This window comes from Ochotona princeps, chromosome 5 (assembly GCF_030435755.1).
Source record: "Ochotona princeps isolate mOchPri1 chromosome 5, mOchPri1.hap1, whole genome shotgun sequence".
NCBI classification, from domain to species: domain Eukaryota; kingdom Metazoa; phylum Chordata; class Mammalia; order Lagomorpha; family Ochotonidae; genus Ochotona; species Ochotona princeps.
Genome location: NC_080836.1, coordinates 99746745 through 99766549, shown reverse-complemented (window position 1 = coordinate 99766549; position 19805 = coordinate 99746745). Strand labels below are relative to the sequence as shown.

General features: G+C 40.5%; 1 protein-coding gene across 1 annotated transcript in view; it reads right to left on the bottom strand.

Annotated features, from left to right (window-relative positions):
• The window catches only part of DAW1 (dynein assembly factor with WD repeats 1), a 37479-nt gene that overhangs the window by 6538 nt on the left and 11136 nt on the right, over window positions 1-19805 (bottom strand). Inside the window, exons 3-10 of the mRNA XM_004576748.3 lie at window positions 19228-19372; window positions 17953-18011; window positions 14701-14823; window positions 11677-11776; window positions 10210-10317; window positions 7937-8043; window positions 6936-7038; window positions 5182-5296 (exon numbers count right to left, since the gene is read on the bottom strand). Of these exons, the coding sequence (XP_004576805.2) occupies window positions 5182-5296; window positions 6936-7038; window positions 7937-8043; window positions 10210-10317; window positions 11677-11776; window positions 14701-14823; window positions 17953-18011; window positions 19228-19372 (860 nt within the window). The remainder of the gene's footprint in view (window positions 1-5181; window positions 5297-6935; window positions 7039-7936; window positions 8044-10209; window positions 10318-11676; window positions 11777-14700; window positions 14824-17952; window positions 18012-19227; window positions 19373-19805) is intronic.

Below are 19805 nucleotides of genomic sequence, written 5' to 3'. Positions count from 1 at the left end.
TCAGAGAACTTACATAAAAATTATGTAGTGTCACATAATGCTATCAGGAATGTGTTTCAGATATAGGATAGTAACATACATACATGCTGGGAAAATTTCACTGACACCTCAAATATTCAGATGAGGCTGTCAAAAAGAGATGCACAGTATAATATCATAAAAGGTTATCATGATGATGGTCCTTTATTTAATATCATGAAAAGTTATCTAAGACTTGTACACATCGTAATATATTAACACAAGTGTATATAAATAAGGCAAGAGAGGCACTGTATGACTTTTACACTTATCTTTCAGTGAAATGATACTGATACAGCAAGACAAGTTTATTAGCAAGGTGATTAATAAATTGTGTGCAATATTTAGTTATCAAGAATATAATGCTAGCATGGTATACATCATATGTATGACAGTCAAGGTTATGATGCCGACAAGGTGTAACGTGCTACATGGTCTTTAAAAAGATGATGCAACTTTAGTGTATTACCATACATATAAGACAACCATATGTACCTTATCATCAGAGAAATGATGCATGTTAATATAGTATCTTATGATATAGAGGTGATGTAGACATTACAGTTTGATATCTTGGTAAACAGATAACATAGAGATTGAATTGTCATATACAATCACCAAGGATATAATATAGATAGGCCCTAGTATCAAAAAATGGTTGAGAGGAACAGATAGAAAACATAATGGCTTTCAAATACAGTATGATACAATGTAGGATAATATATTGTGTTTAGGTGTCACACATGGTTGACAATGTTACACATGGTTAACAGGAAAATAACAGATCAAGTATAGTATAATGTATGACCTTGCTAGAATTCAAGAAAACCTGATTTAGCCACATATATGGTTACGCAATGACACATGAATAGTGTAGAATCTAAAGTAACAGGCAGAAAGAATATATAGCATGACCATCACAGATATTTATCAGATATTTAGCAGACAGGTTGTTATAAATGGAGTTGCTACAGGTTGATTACAGCATCATCAATATGCTTCAGCTGATGAATCCAATATAAGTCAATATCATACATGATCATTGTGATTAGAATACAACATCACAGATATTTATCAAGAAAATTATAATGATCCCCCATACATACTAAAGTGATAAAAAGAAATGGAGAATCATTAGCCAGAGTGAAGCAGACAGAGCACGAAGCATGGAAATACGAGAAGACGGGCCAACAGCATAGGGACACCTGGAGACCCGTGGACATGGGGAAGCAGCAGAGACAGTGGAGCGATGTTGCAATGTTGACCAGATAACACGGCAGTGGTCAGTGTTTGGTAATCAGAGCTCTACCGGTGGCCAGGTGGCAAGGGGAGTTTACTCGGAACTATGAAGTTGAACCCAAGCATTGAAATGCTCATCCAGCTGATTTGCTTGATTTCACTACAAACAGAAGCAGAGTGACAAAACCCAACCAAGCAAGTGCAGGAACAGGGTGGATTTCACAACTCATGCCCCTACCAGTGCCACATTGGGCGCCATACTGAGGGAAAAAGGCTGTGGGACTCGTGGGTCCCTCTAGTGGGGACCAGGAGTCAAGATATGACATCCAAGCTGAGAAGAAATTTGGGAAACAAGGGATGCCAAAGTGAAATAAACTAATGTTCACATTATTGAATTTTTCTGGGGAAACTTATACCAATTTTTTGCAAAATAAGCAGGTTGGTAAAAGTTACAAGTTAACTAAACAATACTACACAAGCTGCTCCAACAATAGATCACAAGGGATTTGGAAAACAATCACCAAGTCTCAGGCAACAGGATAAATAAACATGAGTTACAGGAACCAATACCAATAAACAAACTGATCTATCTAGAAAAGGAAACTAACAGAACTTTGTTTGTGCTTAGATACATTCAGGCTAAATTAGGAAGAGGAAGATGATAATGAAGACGCCTAACACCTCTCCAGGAACACTTTGTCAAGAAGGTGACACACAGTCTCAGCAGGAAGCTTGCTTCCTGCAAAATTCTCAGTCTTCCAAGAATGTTTGAGATTCAGGGTTCTCAGACATTTGGTAGTATGGCTTTTTCGGGGGGCAGTCTTTCAACAAGGACTGGAGCAGAACAGCAAACTACGCATGTCCTAACCTAGCAGCAAGTTCATTCCTGGCTCAATGCATTGCACTACTCCCACAAACAGTACTAACTTGGAATTCTACAGGTTCCACCGAAAATAGATCCAAGTGGCACCCAGACCTAACAGCCAGCAGGCCCAGACCCCTAGCAAGTGCCACATCAGGCACCATTTTGTATACTGAGGGAAAAGCTGTGGGGTGGAGGAATAATGCAAACTGTGCAGGTGCTGAGGCCAGAGAACTCATATATGGCTCAATGCATTGCACTGCTCTCACAGGGAAAATACTATCAACTAGACATCCTGTAGGTTCCACGCAAAATAGGTCCAAATATCTCTCATACCTAATGGTCAGCAAGACCAGCACCACTGACAACCCACGGGTTGTTGCTCTCTAGCCCCAGACACTGCTCAAAATGGAGATGTGAGAAAAGCCTGTGTAGGTAACGGTGCAGCCACAGCACAGGATCACAGGGGGTAGAGAGAGGCAAGCCAGGAGTGGGTCCACGGAGACCATGGTGGAAGCCTAGCGCAAGATCCCGAGACTGAAACTCACTGGAGGAAGCGACACAAGTGATTGCAAACAAAGAGCTGGGTACCAAATGCAATCAGTAAAATCAACCTGTAGACCAGTGGGCAACACAGCTTAGAAATCAGCCCTTAAAACAGGAATCTGCTAACCAGAAGTACAATGACCAAGAGCAAAAGAGAGAGAGGCACAATGAATATTAGTATTACCTCTCCTGCAAAGGAGCAAAAAGCCTTTGTCAACATCAGAGTTAACTGAAGAATACGTGGAGGTAATGAGAATAAAGATTTTAAAAACTTGTTATGCAGCTTGTTAACAACAACAAGAAGCACATAAAGGAGTTCAAGGAATTTAAGAAATCTGTCACACAGTAAATAGCAACCATGAGACAAAATCAAGCAGAATTGTTAGAAATGAAAGGCACAGTGGAGCAAATTAAAAATTCAGTGGAAAGCCTCAATAATAGAATGAGCAAGACAGAAGAAAGAATCTCAGAATTGGATGGCATTTCCTTCAACAATAGGGAAACAATCAAAAAGCTGCAAGTAGAACAAGTCAAGCTAATAACAGCATTCAAGAATTAAGGGACACTATTAAGAGGCCGAATATATGAGTTATGGAAGGTTCAGAAGGCAATGAAAAAGAAACTGGGTTTAAAGATGTGTTCAACGAAATCAAAGGAAACTTTTCCTAATTTGGAGAAAGAATTGGGAAACAAAATACAAGAGGTTGCACAGAATTCCCAGTAGAGTTGATCAAAAGCGATCTTCGCCCCAAAACATGATAATCAATTTCTCTTCAGTTGAACACAGAGAAAATGTCCTTAAATATGCATGTGAAAAATCAATTCTAAAAGGAAAAAATTATCAGGCCAAATAAGATGCCCAACAAAGCTTTCCTTTGTTTTTGTAAAACAAATTAAATTGTTTCACAGTAAAGCAGAGCTCAAAGATCTCCTTTCGCAGACCTGTCCTATAAATGATACTTTAAGATGTTCTATTGACAGAGAAAAGGAATAGCACATACCAAATCAAAGGCAAATGTGGAGAATATCCCAGTAAAAAGACAGCAGAAGACTAAACCCATTGCTAAAATCACAGGACCAAATTCCTACCTATCCGTATTACCCATGAATGCAAATGGTTTAAACTCATCAATCAAATGTCACAAATTTGTGGACTGCATCAAAAAAAAAAAAAACCATTCATCTCTCACCTACGGGAAACACATCTTACCAACAAAGATATGCAGAAACCGAAAGGAAAAGAAAGGAAAAAGATATTCCACACTAGTGGGAAGGAAAAAGCAACCCAGCATATCCATTCTTATATCCGGTAATATACACTTTAACACGAAAATACTAAAAGAGATGAAAGACACCACATAATGATCGCAGAAATGATCTACCAAGAGGAGATCACTTACTAGCTTCTTAAGATGTTTTCCTTTTCATTTCTAATTGTGCTTATTTTTCTTTCTTTTCTTTGTTAGCCTGGCTAAAAGTTTGCCTTGCTCATCTTAAAAAAAAAAAAAATGAGTTTTTTAGTTTCAATTCCATTTATTTTTGCTGTGAATTTTATTTTTGCTTCCTATTCATTTTTTAATAAGTTCTTGAGATGCATGATTAGGTCATTTATTTGAAATATTCCCATTTTTTAAGCACCTGATGTTATAAATGTCCTTCTCAGTACTGTTTTTGCTACATCTCATGGGTTTTGATATTTTCACTTTTATTTTCATTTCTTCAAAAAGTTATTATTTAATTAAATTCCTCAGTGACACATAGGCCATACAGTAGCATCATTTTCTTCAAGAAAGTTTTTGATCTTTTTCATTTCTTCAATAACACATTGGTCATTCAGTAGCATGTTATTTAATTTTGTGTTGTAAATTTTCTATTTTCCTTCCTGTTGTTTTGTGGCTTTTTGTTTAAAAAGGATGTACAGTAACTGTATAATGGAGACTATCATATCCAGATGTGAGGATGCAATGTACTGTCTATCTTTACTTCCAAATCAAAGATGTACTCCCAATGAAACTGTTAAATATATCTTGAAAATAGGAGGTTGGAAACTCGGCTATTGCCCATACCTACATTGTCAGGACGTTCTTAAATAACACAATGATGGACTTTTGATGGTTTGTGAATGATTCTACTATTGTAATAATACAGGGGAAGTCAATAGGGGATGGAGGGAATTGGAGAGGGCAGAGAGGAAATCCCAGAGCCTATGAAAGTACAACATAACATAATAATAAATAAAAGATATGCAAAAAGTTTCTTAAATCTGTTTTCCCAATGAAAAAAATAAATCTTGAACAAAATAAAACAAAATAAAAGTGGTTATCCAAACAGTGACTTAGGCATTGTGAAAAATTTCTTATGTGGTTATCAGAACATGATATAGGTGTACAACAGTGACATGTGTGGTCACCATGGAGAATTGATGTATGCTGTTTCTATCATGTAGATGGCCATACATGTTCATCAAGCAAAGCTTAGACTCCCCTGTGAACTAAATGCAGAAACAGGTTGCCTACCATCAGCTGAAGAAGTTGCAAAAAATTTTCCAGTATAATCAAAGCAGCTGTCCAGTATTTCATCATTATGGCCTGTTATGGTTGCCACACACTTTCCATTGGTAGCATCCCATAGCTGTAATTTTAAAAAACACACACACATTAAAATAAAACATTATTTCCTATCTAAAATATGAACATGGTCAGTCCTTCATGCCTTCCCATGGCTGGTTAAATAACTACCTCAACGTCATGTACAGAAACTTTTATGTTAATTCACAGACTGTTTCAGTCAGAGAGAAGACTAAAGACAGACATTTTCTAAAACATTAGGAAAAGAAAAATCTCCATGTGTAAGTTTTCACTGATTGGAATCAAAGTGTATAATTTATAGGAAGGACGTCAAATGATAAGAATCTAGTTCTGAAATGACAATGTCAGAAAATGAAAAGTATATAAGATAGCAATGTTTTCAACATATGATAAAATTATAATTTAAGAATATAAACTTAGTTACTATTTTTTCTTATTTTAAAAACTATTTGTTAACAGGTAATACTTACATAGCTATATGAAACACACAAACTTCTCCATCCTTTCTCCATGCTGGGAGATTACTAGATCCTCCCTCCAATTCTTTATATACCACATAACACACTATCGTCACCCTACTCTACCATGGTGGTGCCTACAACCCATTTTCTTTATTCCCTCTATCCCCACCATGTCCAACATTTATGAATCACTTGTGTTTTTAATCATAGATACCTGTCATACCACGTTTTGAAGCACTATTCGCAACAGTCAAGAACCATAATCAACCTACATGTCCGTCGATGAATGAATGAAGAAAATGTGAAAATAAACACACACACACACATACACACACACAAATACATTGGAATATCATTTGGCCATGAGAAAGAATGAGGGGCTCACATGCGTCATAGTGGATTAGACCACCATTTTCAAGACCGGCAGCCCACATCAGAGCAATGACTCAAATCCCAGCTGTTATACTGTGAATCCAGCTCTCTGCTAACGTGTCTGAGAAAGCGGTGGAAGATGGCCCAAGTGCTTAGTTCTTTGCCACTCATGTGAAATAACCAGATGAAGTCCCTTGCTGTTAGTTGTTAGTTTTAGCTTGGCCCAGCTATAACTATTGCAGCCACTTGGGAAGTGAGATGGAAGACAGATCTCTCTCTCTCTCTCTCTCTCTCTCTCTCTCTCTCTCTCTCTCTCTCTCTCTCTCTCCTATCCATCTATCTCACCCCCTTCTCTCTGACTTTCAAATAAACAATAAATCTTTCACAATGAAATCTTGCCTGTTAACAGAATGGATGCAACTTGAAATCACTACATGAAATAAAATTGAGTCAGGTACCAAAAGACAAAAAGCTACATGCTCATGTTCATGTGTGGAAGCCAATTTAAAGTGCAAAAACTTTCAGTCAGGGAAACTCTGTATCTGAGATAGACTTTGGGCCACTCTAGTAAAAGCCCAGTAAATGAATAGCAGGGACACTGAACAAAAATAATGTGTGTTTTCTAATGAAATATCTGAAAAATGTGTCACAACAGGAATTATCATACTACTTCATAATTCACTCAAAGAGGTAAAAAAAAGTTTTAAATTTTAAAAACATTACAATTTATCACTTACAAAATTCTGTCTTAATTTATGCCTCCTTTGAAATAGGTTAATGCTACAGTGAGTATCAACTTTAGCATAAAGTACAAACAATACCCAAGGTAAGGATACTTCTTGAACTCACCATGCAGGTTTTGTCCATAGAGCCAGTTAATATCAGAGAGCAATCCCAGTTGAATAAGGCACTGCTAATCTCTGCACAATGGCCAATTAAGGTATACACTTTCCTGCAAAAAAATGAAAATAAGTAAAGGTGGAAGACATCTTTATGCTGCAATAAAGTCAATTCCATCTGTATGTGACAATCTGAACTTGTTTTTTATGAAACAATAGCTTTGTTGATTTAAAAAAAAAAAAGATGACTCCATGAAAGTCCAAAAGGAAGCTACTAACTTCATTTCAATATTAGGATATCTAACCTTTTAAACAATCAAATATAACCTTACCTAGACAATGCCTCAAAAACAAATGGATAGCAAGCAAAAAGGAAGGACTGTCTGAATTTCCAGAAGTTCTCAACCCCAGATGAATGGACCCTTTACTACTCAGGAATTACTCTTTAAAAAGCTAAAAATCCTTTTTTTTTTTTTCATTTATTGTCACATATCTCCCGGTTGATATTGTTAATAAGTAGTCCTTGTATCAAAAGGTAGACAAATTCAGAAGTAGTTTTCCAACACAAATATTTTAATGTAGTTATCATCTTAGCAACTAGGACCAAAAAAAATGAAAATTTAATTTCTTGGACTAAATTAAATTTGGTGAATTAACTAGGAGTTCTATTTACTCATGAAATGCATTGCCTGCCAAGATGACAAACCACTGAAATTTGATTATGTCCTATAGGAAATTAATCACAACTACATGGCCAGACTAATGCGAACTTTTTCCTTTTCTTTTTTTTTTAATTTTGTCTCTCAGCATAAATCTCTCTTAATTATGAGAAAGCATGTATTTTGTTAATCAAAAATATTATTATGATTGAATTAGGTTACTTTTCTCAATGTGTTCATTCGCTATGGAGTCCTACACAGTCAACAGATATTAAGACTAAACCAATCAAGGTCATAGTGCCTCCTTAACCCACAATTCAGGTTTTTAAATTTCTTAAGAAACGTAAATTACTTTCCAGTCTCAGCATCCCACACTGCCACGGTGTGATCAAACGATCCTGTGATGATCCTGTTTCCTGAAGTGTTAAAGGACAAGGAAATGATTTCAGCAGAATGTCCCTAGAAGGGGATAAAGAGCATGTATTGTCACATACACCTTTGAAGGCCACATCTCCTACAAGTTCACAGTACCATAGTCTGAAAAAGGAATAACAGAGAAACCAGTCTGTAGGGAGAAACAACGAACCAGCGGTTGGCTCAGGCAGGAGCAGAGATGATGGCAACTGGCACAAAGCTAAAGGCCTTGCTTCTAAGTTTTATTTTATTTATTGAAAGGCAGAGGGAGGAGGAAAGAGAAAGAGAGAGTGAGGGAGACAGAAAGAGAGAAAGAATTTTCCATCTGCTGCTTCATTCCCCAAATGGCCAAAAGGCCTGAGAATGAATCTACCCAAATCTCTCTTGTGGGTGGCAAGAACTCAAGTACTTGGGTCAGCATCTACTACTTTCCCAGACATATTACCGGGGAGACGCATCATCAGCAAAGCATTCAGGACTCAAATTTGGACCCCCAATATTGGATTCAGATGTTGTCAGTAGCATCTTAACCTGTTATGCCGCAATACCAGGTTCAAACGTTTTCTTTTGGGTAAAGAAAATGTTCTAGAGGACAGGGTTTGGTGCAGTGGTCTGGACAGCTCAAAAAGCGCATGCCTGCTTCCCAAATCAGAGTGTCTGGATTTGAGTCCTGGCTCTTGATTCCAGGGTCCTTTTACTGCACACCCTGGGACACCAGTAGGAGATGGCTCACACAGTTGGGTTTCCACCACCCATGTGGGAGAACAAACTGGAGTTCTTGGAGCTGTTGCAGGTATATTTATTCTCTCTCCCTACCCGCTACCTTTCATATACGTTAAGCAAATGAATGAAAATTTTTTAAAAGAAAAATGTTCTGGAACTAAATTCAGAGATGGTTACACCATTCTCTAAGTTTATCCAAGATTTTTGGATTGGAGCTTACACAGTAGCACCAAGCCATTGCCTGAAGTGCTGGCATCTTATGTGAGTGCTGGCTCCAGCTGGTTCCCAGCTGCACCACATTCAATCCAGCTCCCTGCTAATGTACCTTGGAAAACATCAAAAGATGGTCCAACTGTTCGGGCCTCTGCACCCACATGGAAGACCCAGAGGAAGCTCTTCACTCTGCGCTGGCTTTAGACTTGTCCCAGCTCCAGCTGGTGTGGCCATTTGGGGAGTGAACTAGTAGATGGAAGATTCTCTCTCTCTCTCTCTCTCTCTCTCTCTGTTCCTATCTATCTCTTTATTTCTGGTCCTGCCTTATAAATAAATAAATACATCTTTTTGAAAAATCACTGGACTATTTAAAAGCACTTTCATTTTAGTTTCCTGAAACTCTTTTTAAAAGAAGGAAGATGATACAGTTTAGAAAATAGATGGACTCTTTCACATTGTCTCAAAAGTGCTATTCTTACACTAATTGGAAATGGGCCACAAACATATACAAAATAAAGCTAGAAGCTTTGAAAAATGCAAATTGTGAAGGTAATTGGACGTGACACCTGGAACTCAGCCTGACCCACCATGGTCTGGTGCTTATGAGTCAAACTGCAGGAGAGAACAGAACGCCCTTCCGGGTGATAAATCCTCTGACTCTGCTAAGAGGACTCTGCCTACGCAATCTCTCTGATTTTCCTATTTAGTAAATTCACACAATTGCATCTTTAAATAAAACAAAAGTTTAGGAAAGCCCATGTGTACATGAATTTTCTGTTTGGTTACAGATGAAAAAATGTGACGTGGGCCTGCACATCAGCATTCTGAACACACCAGACCAAGGTTCCATGCAGCTGCAGGCCGTGTCGAGTCAGGCTTGCTACATGCAGGGCTCTCAGCACAGCCGGTGAGAGGAGTGGTGACAGTGAGCGCTGGTGGAGGCTTCCGTCTCCACATTTGCCCAAGAGAAGGTGGTAACTAGAAAAAGTGTCCCAGGAAACAGTGGGGACTGAGATGAGAAGCACTATACTTACATCCATAAAACCAGGCTTACAGCTTTTAGAAAGAAATGCCACAGTGATGCTCCTAAAGCATTGGGACTTTCTAATCTTTTTAATCTGCTTTCTAGCTCGAGACTTCAGAAATAGCCAACCGCCTACCTGGAACTCTACAACCACAGCTTGAAAGACAGTTACTCAAAAAACATCATCTATTTTAGAGCTCATTAAAAATCGCACATCAAGGTGAACACACACAAAAGGCTTGTTAACCTACAGTTAAAGTGAACACTTCTTCTCCATTCTGAATGTTCCACAACTTGGCTGTTGTATCCATGCTTCCAGTAGCCACCAATGTGCTTTGCGGATTAAATGACAAGCACACCTAAATCACATGAGATGGAAGAAATTATAGGAAGTTAGATCTTCAAGTTGTTGATTATATATGTGCAAGATTAAAGATGCAATGATCTTAGCAGCTCACGTTCAATGCTTTACGCAAATACACAGCCAAACACCAAGCATGAAGCATTCTACTGTCCTCAGGCTGAATCCTGAGGCAGCTGCTTGTGTCTGTTCTTCTGCGTGGCGCAGCTCAGGGTGATCACCAGGGATGCCTCAGTGCTCGAGGGCCCTCACTCCACCTCTCCTCCACACACTTGCCAAGGGCTGCTCTCCCTGCCTGGAAGGCTCACATTGCCTGGCCAAGAAGATCTGCCCTCATAAGCTCCCTCATATCATTAAAATAAATGCAACACACCTTTGAAGGCACACATTGTTACTTCTAGTGCATTTTTACTAAATCACGGGATCCCTGGGGGACAAGAACAGTGTCCAATTCTGGGCACCCCAAGTTTGGAGGCGAGGGTTTCTCAAATACTCAAAAAATACTGAAGGATGTCCTAGGAGTTGAATGTAAAGAAAAATTCTTTCAAAATCCCAAAGGATGATAAAGGTGACTGTCCCTTTGAGCTTGAGAAAGCTGCTCTCCATGTCTCAATATCCTTAACTATAAGACAAGGGAATATCAACATTTAGCCTTACTGTGAGGCACAACTGAGTTAGTACCCGTGTAGGGCTTAGCACATCGCCTCTTGAGCCAGAACAGCCTAAAGGTCATTTTCACGGCATTTGCTGTGGCTGGTAGAGTACCTGCATTACAGGATGGATTCTTGCTGGAAGGACTAGCCTTCAAGTTGAAAAATGAATATAAAAAAATTCATTCCCAAACTAAGCAGCTCCTTTAAGAATTATGCCTTGCTCCTCAGGGCGACAATCTTCTCACTAATTGTCTCAACACAGAATTTGCCAAGGGTGAAGGTTTCCCAATAATGAAAGCTATTTAGAGTATCAGTCTTTTTTCTTTTTTCTTTTTTTTGGGGGGGGGGGGGGGGCAAATATCAGTTCTCATCCAAAAATAACCAACCTAAATATCTCGCCTGATGAACCTTATTTTTAAAAAGCTATTTTCATGACTTTATCCACACTCAGTGAATCAGTGCTTTAATGGAAAAAAATGTTTAAATGTAACATTGTATATTTTAAATTTATCACCTAGATATTTCCTAAGTCAATGTATGGTATTTAAAAACTATTAAAAATTAGCTAGCTTTGGAATCTATCAACTGAACCCAGTAGGATACACTCAGACAAAAAATACTAAGGCTGAATTTGAAGCTAAGTGGTGAAGACAGAATGCGTTCAAAATTTGTTGTCTTTAAAAATAAACAAAAAACATACTCACAATTTCTGCTGTATGCCCTCGAAAGGTATAGTAACATTTTCCTGTCTCGACACTCCACAGTTTACAAGTCTTATCAAAAGATCCAGTTGCAATTTTGTCACTACGATTGAAAAAAAATGTGGATTTCAAAAACATACTCAGCTATTTTATATGATACACTAAGGTATTAAATAGATCTTTAGAAAATTACTTCATTTTAGGGGGCTGGCACAATAGTTCAACTATCTAATCCTCTTGCTACAAGTGCCAATATCCCATATAGGCACATTTGTGTCCTGGCTGCTCCATTCCCAATCCAGCTCCCTGTTTCTGGGATGGGAGATCAGAGGAGGATGACCCAAGTCCTTGGGACCATGAACCTGCATAGGAAACCCAGAAGAGGCTCCTGACTCCTCATTTCAAATCAGCGCAGCTCTGGTCATTGTAGCTGTTTGTGGAGAGAACTAGCAGGTGGAAAATCTTTCTCTCTGTCTCTGCTTCTTTTTGTAGATGTGCCTTTTAGATAAAAATAAATAAGTCTTTTTAAAAAACTGTCACTACTCTTTTAAAATCATAAAGAACTGTTCATTTGTTTTAAGGAATCACAAGATAAGGTGCTGTTAGGCAAAACTACTGTCAACTTCCAAGGATTAAAAGATGAGCCTTTTCAGTATTCAATCTTGGAATTAAAGTCATTTCTTTTATCCCAGCCCATACATACATGTCATTGCAAGTCATCAAACTATTCCAGCAGTTGCATTTTTCATGTAAAGTGCAAATTCATTGTTTAAAAGTGTCGACAGTCTGAAGACCCAAAATATGCACCCTAAGGCAATTGCCAAGTGCCCGACAGACTTGCAGAATGTGTGTGTAGTTACACCAGCACTTCCCAGGCCACCCACACTGAAGACAAGCAGCACATTTCTGCCAATGCTCCGTCAACAGCTTGTCTTGGCTAGCATCTACCATACCAACTCAGAGCTTCCTAGTTCAAGGCAGGTTCGCCACCAGTTCTCCCTCGGCATCTAGTCAAGAGTGTTCTCCACGAACTGCTGTATCCAGCGGCTTCTGCTCATGAGGAGCTCAAAGCCCTGGGAGTTGTTGATCAGTTCATGTTCCGTCATTCCTGCTACCCAAACATATCAGTTTCAAACCTCTATTATTTCTTGATCAATTCTGTTCTATCCATAATACACCACATTATAAAAGATGTTACTGATGTCAAGTTTTTAAGAATTATCCATTGATGCAAAGCTTACTCCCTTGATCTAGTATATAAGTTTTTATTAATATGAAGAGCCTGGATTTCATAGAAACAGATTGCATAGGCATCATTCTCAGAAGATATCTGGGACCAACTCTGACACATACTGGATTAAGCCATGCTGCCTGCAGCACCAGCATCCCCTGGATGTTGGCTCAAGTCCTAGCAAGTCCCAAGCGCTCCACTTCCAGTTCAGCAACTGTTAATGGCCTGGGAAAGCAGCAGAGGACGGCCCAGGCACTTGGTTCCCTGGACCTACATGAGAGACCCGGAAAAAGCCCCAGACTTCAGCCTGATCCAGCCTGGGCTGTTGCCAGCATGCAGGAGGTGAGCCAGCGTAACAGGGCAGACAGCCGTCTTCCCCCCTCCTTTCTCTCTCACCATGTCTTTTAAATAAATTAAAAGTCAAAATTCCTTTTTTAAAAAGCTAACCAAATTTCCCCTCCTTTCCTTTTTCTCCTCCCTCAAGTAACTACCTTGTTCCTTTTTTTTTTTAATTTTTACAAAAACTCAATTTCAGTTCACTCTATAATCATGGGTTTAATGCACCACTAATTATGATATTCAACAAATAATAAAATAAAAAGGCCTTAAAGTTCCTCTCTCTTTTCCCCCACTCATTCTCTCTCTCTGTTGTGCACACACACACACACACACACACACACACACTTCCTCTCATTCTCTCAAGGCTGCCCTGACCCCACTCCACAGAAACGGAGTCCTGAACCAGGGACAATGAAAGCAGTGCCTTTGTGCATGCGTGAATCGTCACGCTGAGGTAACTAACTGGACAAGAGGGTTTTTCATCAAGAGCTCCAGGTAGAATCCAATCAGAGCCAAAGAAAATTCCCCAGCTCTCCAGTCCCATATGAGAAAAAACAAAAAAAACTATTTTCAGATAGACACTCAAATATCCCCGGTCCATTAAGTAGACTGTGAACGGATATGGCATTTTGCTGCAGACCCTTTCCTGTGAGTAGCACTGTAGTCAGAGGAATTACAGTAGAAGTAAAAGGGGATCACTTATAATTTCAGTGACAGTTTTACACAAGTTGCTTCAAACAGGTAACATAAAAATTGTCATATTCTATGATATAAAGACACATAGACCAAAGATAAGTTCTCTGCAACTTAATTGGAATAATTAGTCATTCTAATGTACCAATTAAGCTTCTTTATGCCATTATCATGACTGTGTTTGGGAAAACCTATTACATTTACAAATGATACCAGAAACCTGACCATCATTTTAGAAATTGAAGAATAAAGTTTCAACTCTCATTGCATCAGTTTTTCTCAATGCCTCTTCTTTCTGCCATCATCTCAGAGGCTTTATTATCTCATGGGGTGTGATCTTACCAGCCTCCTCACCGCCGTACACCTGTCTCTTCCCATCCATATACCCTCTGAACCCTTCTCTATGTCAGAACAAGCCTTCTAAATAAAAATACTGTACAGCAAGTTTTAAATAAAACATGGCATGCAGTCTATGTCGGACACATTCTCCAGGGGCACTGGCCCGGTTCTGTGAACACCATCAGAAGCTCCTTGTCAGAACTCCCAGAGGCCAAAGGAGTGTTGCTTGAATCTGATCACAGCACTGTGTGTTCCGGGGAAGATCCTTCAAGTTCCTCTGTGTTCTTCCTAGGAGAACAGAAACATCTGCCCAAAAGTGTTTGAGCCCATGCCAGATGCTCAACCAACTTTAGTCTTCGAGCCCCCTCCCCTGTAGACAGAGAGTATGTGAATTGATGCAGGAATGAGCGGAAGGACTCACACACCCGTAGGGATTGTTGAATGCTATGGCGTAAACCACATTCTTATGGCCCTCCAGCGTGTGCAGTTCCTCTCCAGACGCAGTGTCCCAGAGCTTGCATGTCCGATCATAACTTCCAGTGATGAAGCTGATACAAGGGACGCAAACAGGGCAAGGTGAGAATAGCAGTGGAAATCCCACCTTTTACCTGCAGGACAGTGATTCCATCTAGTCAGTTTTCATGATATAAATCACATGTTCAGAATAAACAGTTGAGGGTAATATCAATCATTTGACATAGAAATATACCAGTTCATCTCAAACCCTAACAAGAGTCCCAAATAAAGATTAATCTTGGGCCCGGCGGCGTGGCCTAGCAGCTAAAGTCCTCGCCTTGAATGCCCCGGGATCCCATATGGGCACCAGTTCTAATCCCAGCGGCCCCACTTCCCATCCAGCTCCCTGCTTGTGGCCTGGGAAAGCAGTAGAGGACGGCCCAAAGCCTTGGGACCCTGCACCCACGTGGGAGACCCGGAAGAGGTTCCTGGTTCCCAGCTTCGGATTGGCACAGCACTGGCCGTTGCGGCTCACTTGGGGAGTGAACCATCGGACGGAAGATCTTCCTCTCTGTCTCTCCTCCTCTCTGTATATCTGACTTTGTAACAAAATAAATAAAAATCTTTAAAAAAAAAAAAGAATAATCTTGCTAGGAAGAACGGTTTGCCTTCCAGTAACATATACATATGGATAACTGATTTTTTCTGAAACTCTAGTATGCATCTCAATCAAAAGCAACATTCTCCCATTAGAGCATAGAACCTCGGTGTCACCCTTTTCCCTTTTGCTGTCCACACTTCCCACGCAACCCATAGGTAACCGCCCTCACTACAGTCTCATGACACATTTTAATGGGGCCACTTCTCACCCAGCCCATGGCCTTCATTTCTTGCCTGAAAATAAAATAAATAAATAAAACCATCTTCTAGTGGATCTTGGCTCATACAAAGTCAATAAAATCTATTTTCCTCACAGAAATCAGAGAAACCACTTCGACCTTTCTCAAACAGCTTCCTGGATGTCTGGAGGGAAATTCTGAGCCGCTCAGGCCTGCGGGCACTGGATGTCACTGCAGTCGCTGGGTGACACAGCATCTTCCCAAAGCACACGCCAATCAGCACATCCCCCTTCTGCTGCCTCTCCCAAGAACAGGAGTGTGCATCTCACCCTCACGTTTCTAGCCATCCAACAACTTACCCCCCGGGACCTCACTCAGTATATCAATAAGTCATTCCCATTACTCTTAGCATGGGAGGAGTTAGCACAGTGAATCTAATATTTTAAATGAAGATATCAGCAGAATCCTAGCCATTCTTAAAGTCTTCAACTGCAAATGAGACTTTCTAAATTTTGTTTCATTTTGATTGATACCTTATAAATGCATGTATCAACGGTGTAGAGTGTAATGCTTTAATACACAGATATATCACAATGGTTAAGTCACGGTGGTGGACACATCCACAGCCTCAAGCAATTTTCATTTCTTCGTCATTCAGAAATCCTCTCTTCTAGCTAACTTGCAATGTACAGTAGGTTACAGAGTATTTAATCACCTTACTGTGAACATAACACCAGAACTCTCTCCTCCTTGGAGAGGAAAGCTCTGGACTGGGGACTGGCCTCCCCCCATCCATACACACCCTCTACTAACATGCTGCTCTCAACCCCTACAAGGTAATTCTGGAGAGCACACATGACTGAGACCTAGCAGTAGTTGTCCAATGCCCTTTCAATATTTTCTTATGCAAACGTCTTGGAAATCATTGCCTTAGAAGTATTACAAAAAGATATTCTACTGGGCCCGGCGTGATAACCTAGTGGCTAAACCTTTGCCTTGCACATGCCAGGATGGCATAAGGATATCGACTCGTATCTTGGCTTCTCTACTTCCCACCCAGCTCCCTGCTTGTGGCCTAGGAAAGCAGTCGAGAACGACCCAAAGCCTTGGGACCCTGCACCTGTGTGGGAAGCTCCTGGCTCCTGGCTCCTGGCTCCTGGCTCCTGGCTCCTGGCTCCTGGCTCCTGGCTCCTGGCTTTGGATTGGATCAGATCAGATCAGCTCTGGCCATTGTGGCCATTTGGGGAGCAAACCAGTAGATGGAAGATCTTTCTCTCTGTCACTCTTTCTCTCTATAGATCTGCTTTTCCAATAAAAATTAAAATTAAAACATATATTCCCCTAACAGATAAAAGAAATTATTAAAAAGGCAGTCTGAATGTTAAGTGGTAACAGCAAAAGATGAAAGAGAATTCTAAATCCTAAATACCCTTGCAAAGAGAAACTGATAAGCCATTGTATTTTTACTATCTTATAGGCATTTTTTCATCTTTCATTGTATGGATGTAGACAATATTGGAAATTGTAATATTATGGATATTGCTATGGGTTGCACTGTGTCACCTCTCCCACCCAAAACAAACAAACAAACAAAAAGACATTTGTGCGTTGAAGTTACTGCAGGAGCTACTTTAGAACGAGGTGAAGTCATTACAGATGTAATTCGTCAAGATGAAGTCATCGAGGAGTAAGATGGACCTCTCCTCTTATTAAGGCAAGTGTGGACACAGTCACACACAGAGAGCTCGTGTAGGAGGGGGGGTCTCCTTCTACACACCCATGACCACCAGAGGAAGGAGAGAGGCTGGGAAGGCTCCTCCCCAAGCCCTCAAGATTGACCAACTCCACTGACAGCTTCAACTTCAAGTGCTGTGGGAAAATGCACGCGCGTTGCTCGTGCCACTTGGGGTGTGGGCTTTACTGAAGCAGACATCGCTGACCAGTGCGGATCCACGAATGCAGCAGGTCTTCAGGCCAACACCAGGCTTCTTCCCTCGTGTTTCCCACACAACTTCCGAGCCGATCACGACCATGCTCCAAACGCTGGCTCGAAGGTTCTGCTCAGTACCCAGCAAAGCACCAAGCAGCATGGCAAGCACCTGCTCTGAAGTGACTGACTGCTGCTGTCCCTGTCTGACCGAGCAGAGTGCAAATCTGTCCACCGATCCTGTGCCTCAGTCCAGCTGCTCCTCAGCTGTAATGCTCACTGAGCCCCCCAGGAGCCTCTACCCACAATGGCACACAGGCTGCAGGGAACTGAGCTTAGAGCAACACTGCGTTCCCTCCGCACTTGGAGAAACAAGCACCATGTCTTCAAACTGCAGTCTTCGACAAATACACAGTTTATCTCTTGGTTTCTAAAACTTAAACAGAGGAACTTACCAGGAGCCTGACTTGTTAAGGGCGACATTTGTCAGTGGCAGGATATGGGCTCTGAGAACCTTCAGCGAAAGGAAACAGCATTTTAGACTCAAACCAAATTGAGTGCAACTCGTTACCTCAAATTTCTAGTCAATGAAGCATTGTTTTAATTATGCATAATAAGTGGGCAATATCAGTATCCAAAAAAAATGAGAACAAACACCGTTCCTTTTATTATCAAGACAATCTATCTGCTGGTTAGCAATAATTTCAAAGCAATACTTTTTTTCTCATCAATTTACCTTTAAGGTGAATTATGGCTACTAAACAGGTTACCAAATACTGACCAATTTATAACATTTTTCTCTAACGTGCAGCATAAAGTGTTGTATGCATGTAAAAAAAAAAATATAAAGCTAACTTACTACATATAGTTCAAACAGAGGTCTTGAAATCAAAGTTCCTTTGAGAATGTGTCATCTTTTCCTGCATTGTCCAACTCAATAAATACTTATGGGATTTATTTACATAAAGTGCACAATCTATGAATGAAATGGTCAGATTGGCTGAGACAGCCCAGTTTATGTCTGCTGCCAGAATATGACTATTAACAGAGTTCTCTTCCACCATCAGAAATTTTCCCTGGGAGTGAAATTCACAAGACCACGACTTAGCGCACATTTGAAGTTAAACAGTGCCACCTGCTGGACACACATAACCTCACCCAGAAAACAATGAGGTCCTGGCTATTTACACCACAGCATAGACTACGCATAAATAATAGTTGTGTTATTACAGTAATTATATATCAATTATGAAAATAAAAAGGCACAATAAATTCTAGAATAAGACACTTAGTATCTAACAAAGAAAAATAGTAGTTGCTCTTGAAGTACTGAATGACACTTGTTAGATTTTCAACTCAAGCATCAAAAACTTCAGAGGAAACAACATATTTCATCACACTAAAATCATATTTGCCACATAAACATATAAGTAATGAAACAGAGTAATTTACAAGGAAGCAGAAAATACGAAGTGTTGATATGCTATGAAATCTGACTTTCCAACACTAGCTACGTAATGGTTTTCATCAAAGGTAATAACACTACAAATTTACCTTTATAAAGATGAGCTAAATTTATTGAAAACATTTATTTGAGATTCATTTAACAGCGGCAGAGACTTGGTAAGTCTGTAACGACAAGGAGTTCAACCACTTCATGGAAACACAGTTTTAGGGGACAGGAAGCCTGCTGTTCATCGGGGCATTCGCTTCACGCGCAGCCCGCTTACCTTAAACAGCTGGAAGCTGTGGTTGCTGTACCGCCCCAGCTTCTCCTGCAGCCTGCGTATTAACAGGGTGACCTGCTCCACCTTGGACGCCGTGACCAGGGGCTCTGCCTTCTGGATGTCTTCCACCAGAGCCCTGACGTCAGTGCTGAAATTCACCCGAAAAAAAGTTACTCTTCTCCCAGACAGGTGCAAGGTGTGACAGAGAACATTCGCGAAAGGTCGAAAACAACACTGCATTCCCCACCAGCATCAGCCAGCAGCCTGGGCAGTGCACAGCTGGGGCTGCCACGTGTGGGCAGCCAAAACGGAGCCACAGCTAGGGAAAGGTCCGGCTGGGCTGCCGCGGAACTGCCTGCCACTGTGGTGGGAGCGTTGGAGTCCTTCCGCAGGATCGTCAGGGCAGTCGGTGATGCCTTCTCCGGTGACTAAGTCAGGAGACAAGGGCCCTGTCCTGAGAGCGCCAGCAAGGTTCCTGCACGCACGGCTGGTATCAAACAAAAAGTACTAAGTGTGCCTGGAACCCCGTTTTCCACTTTATACATATCCTCCCCTACACAGTCATGGAACACCTGCGTAAT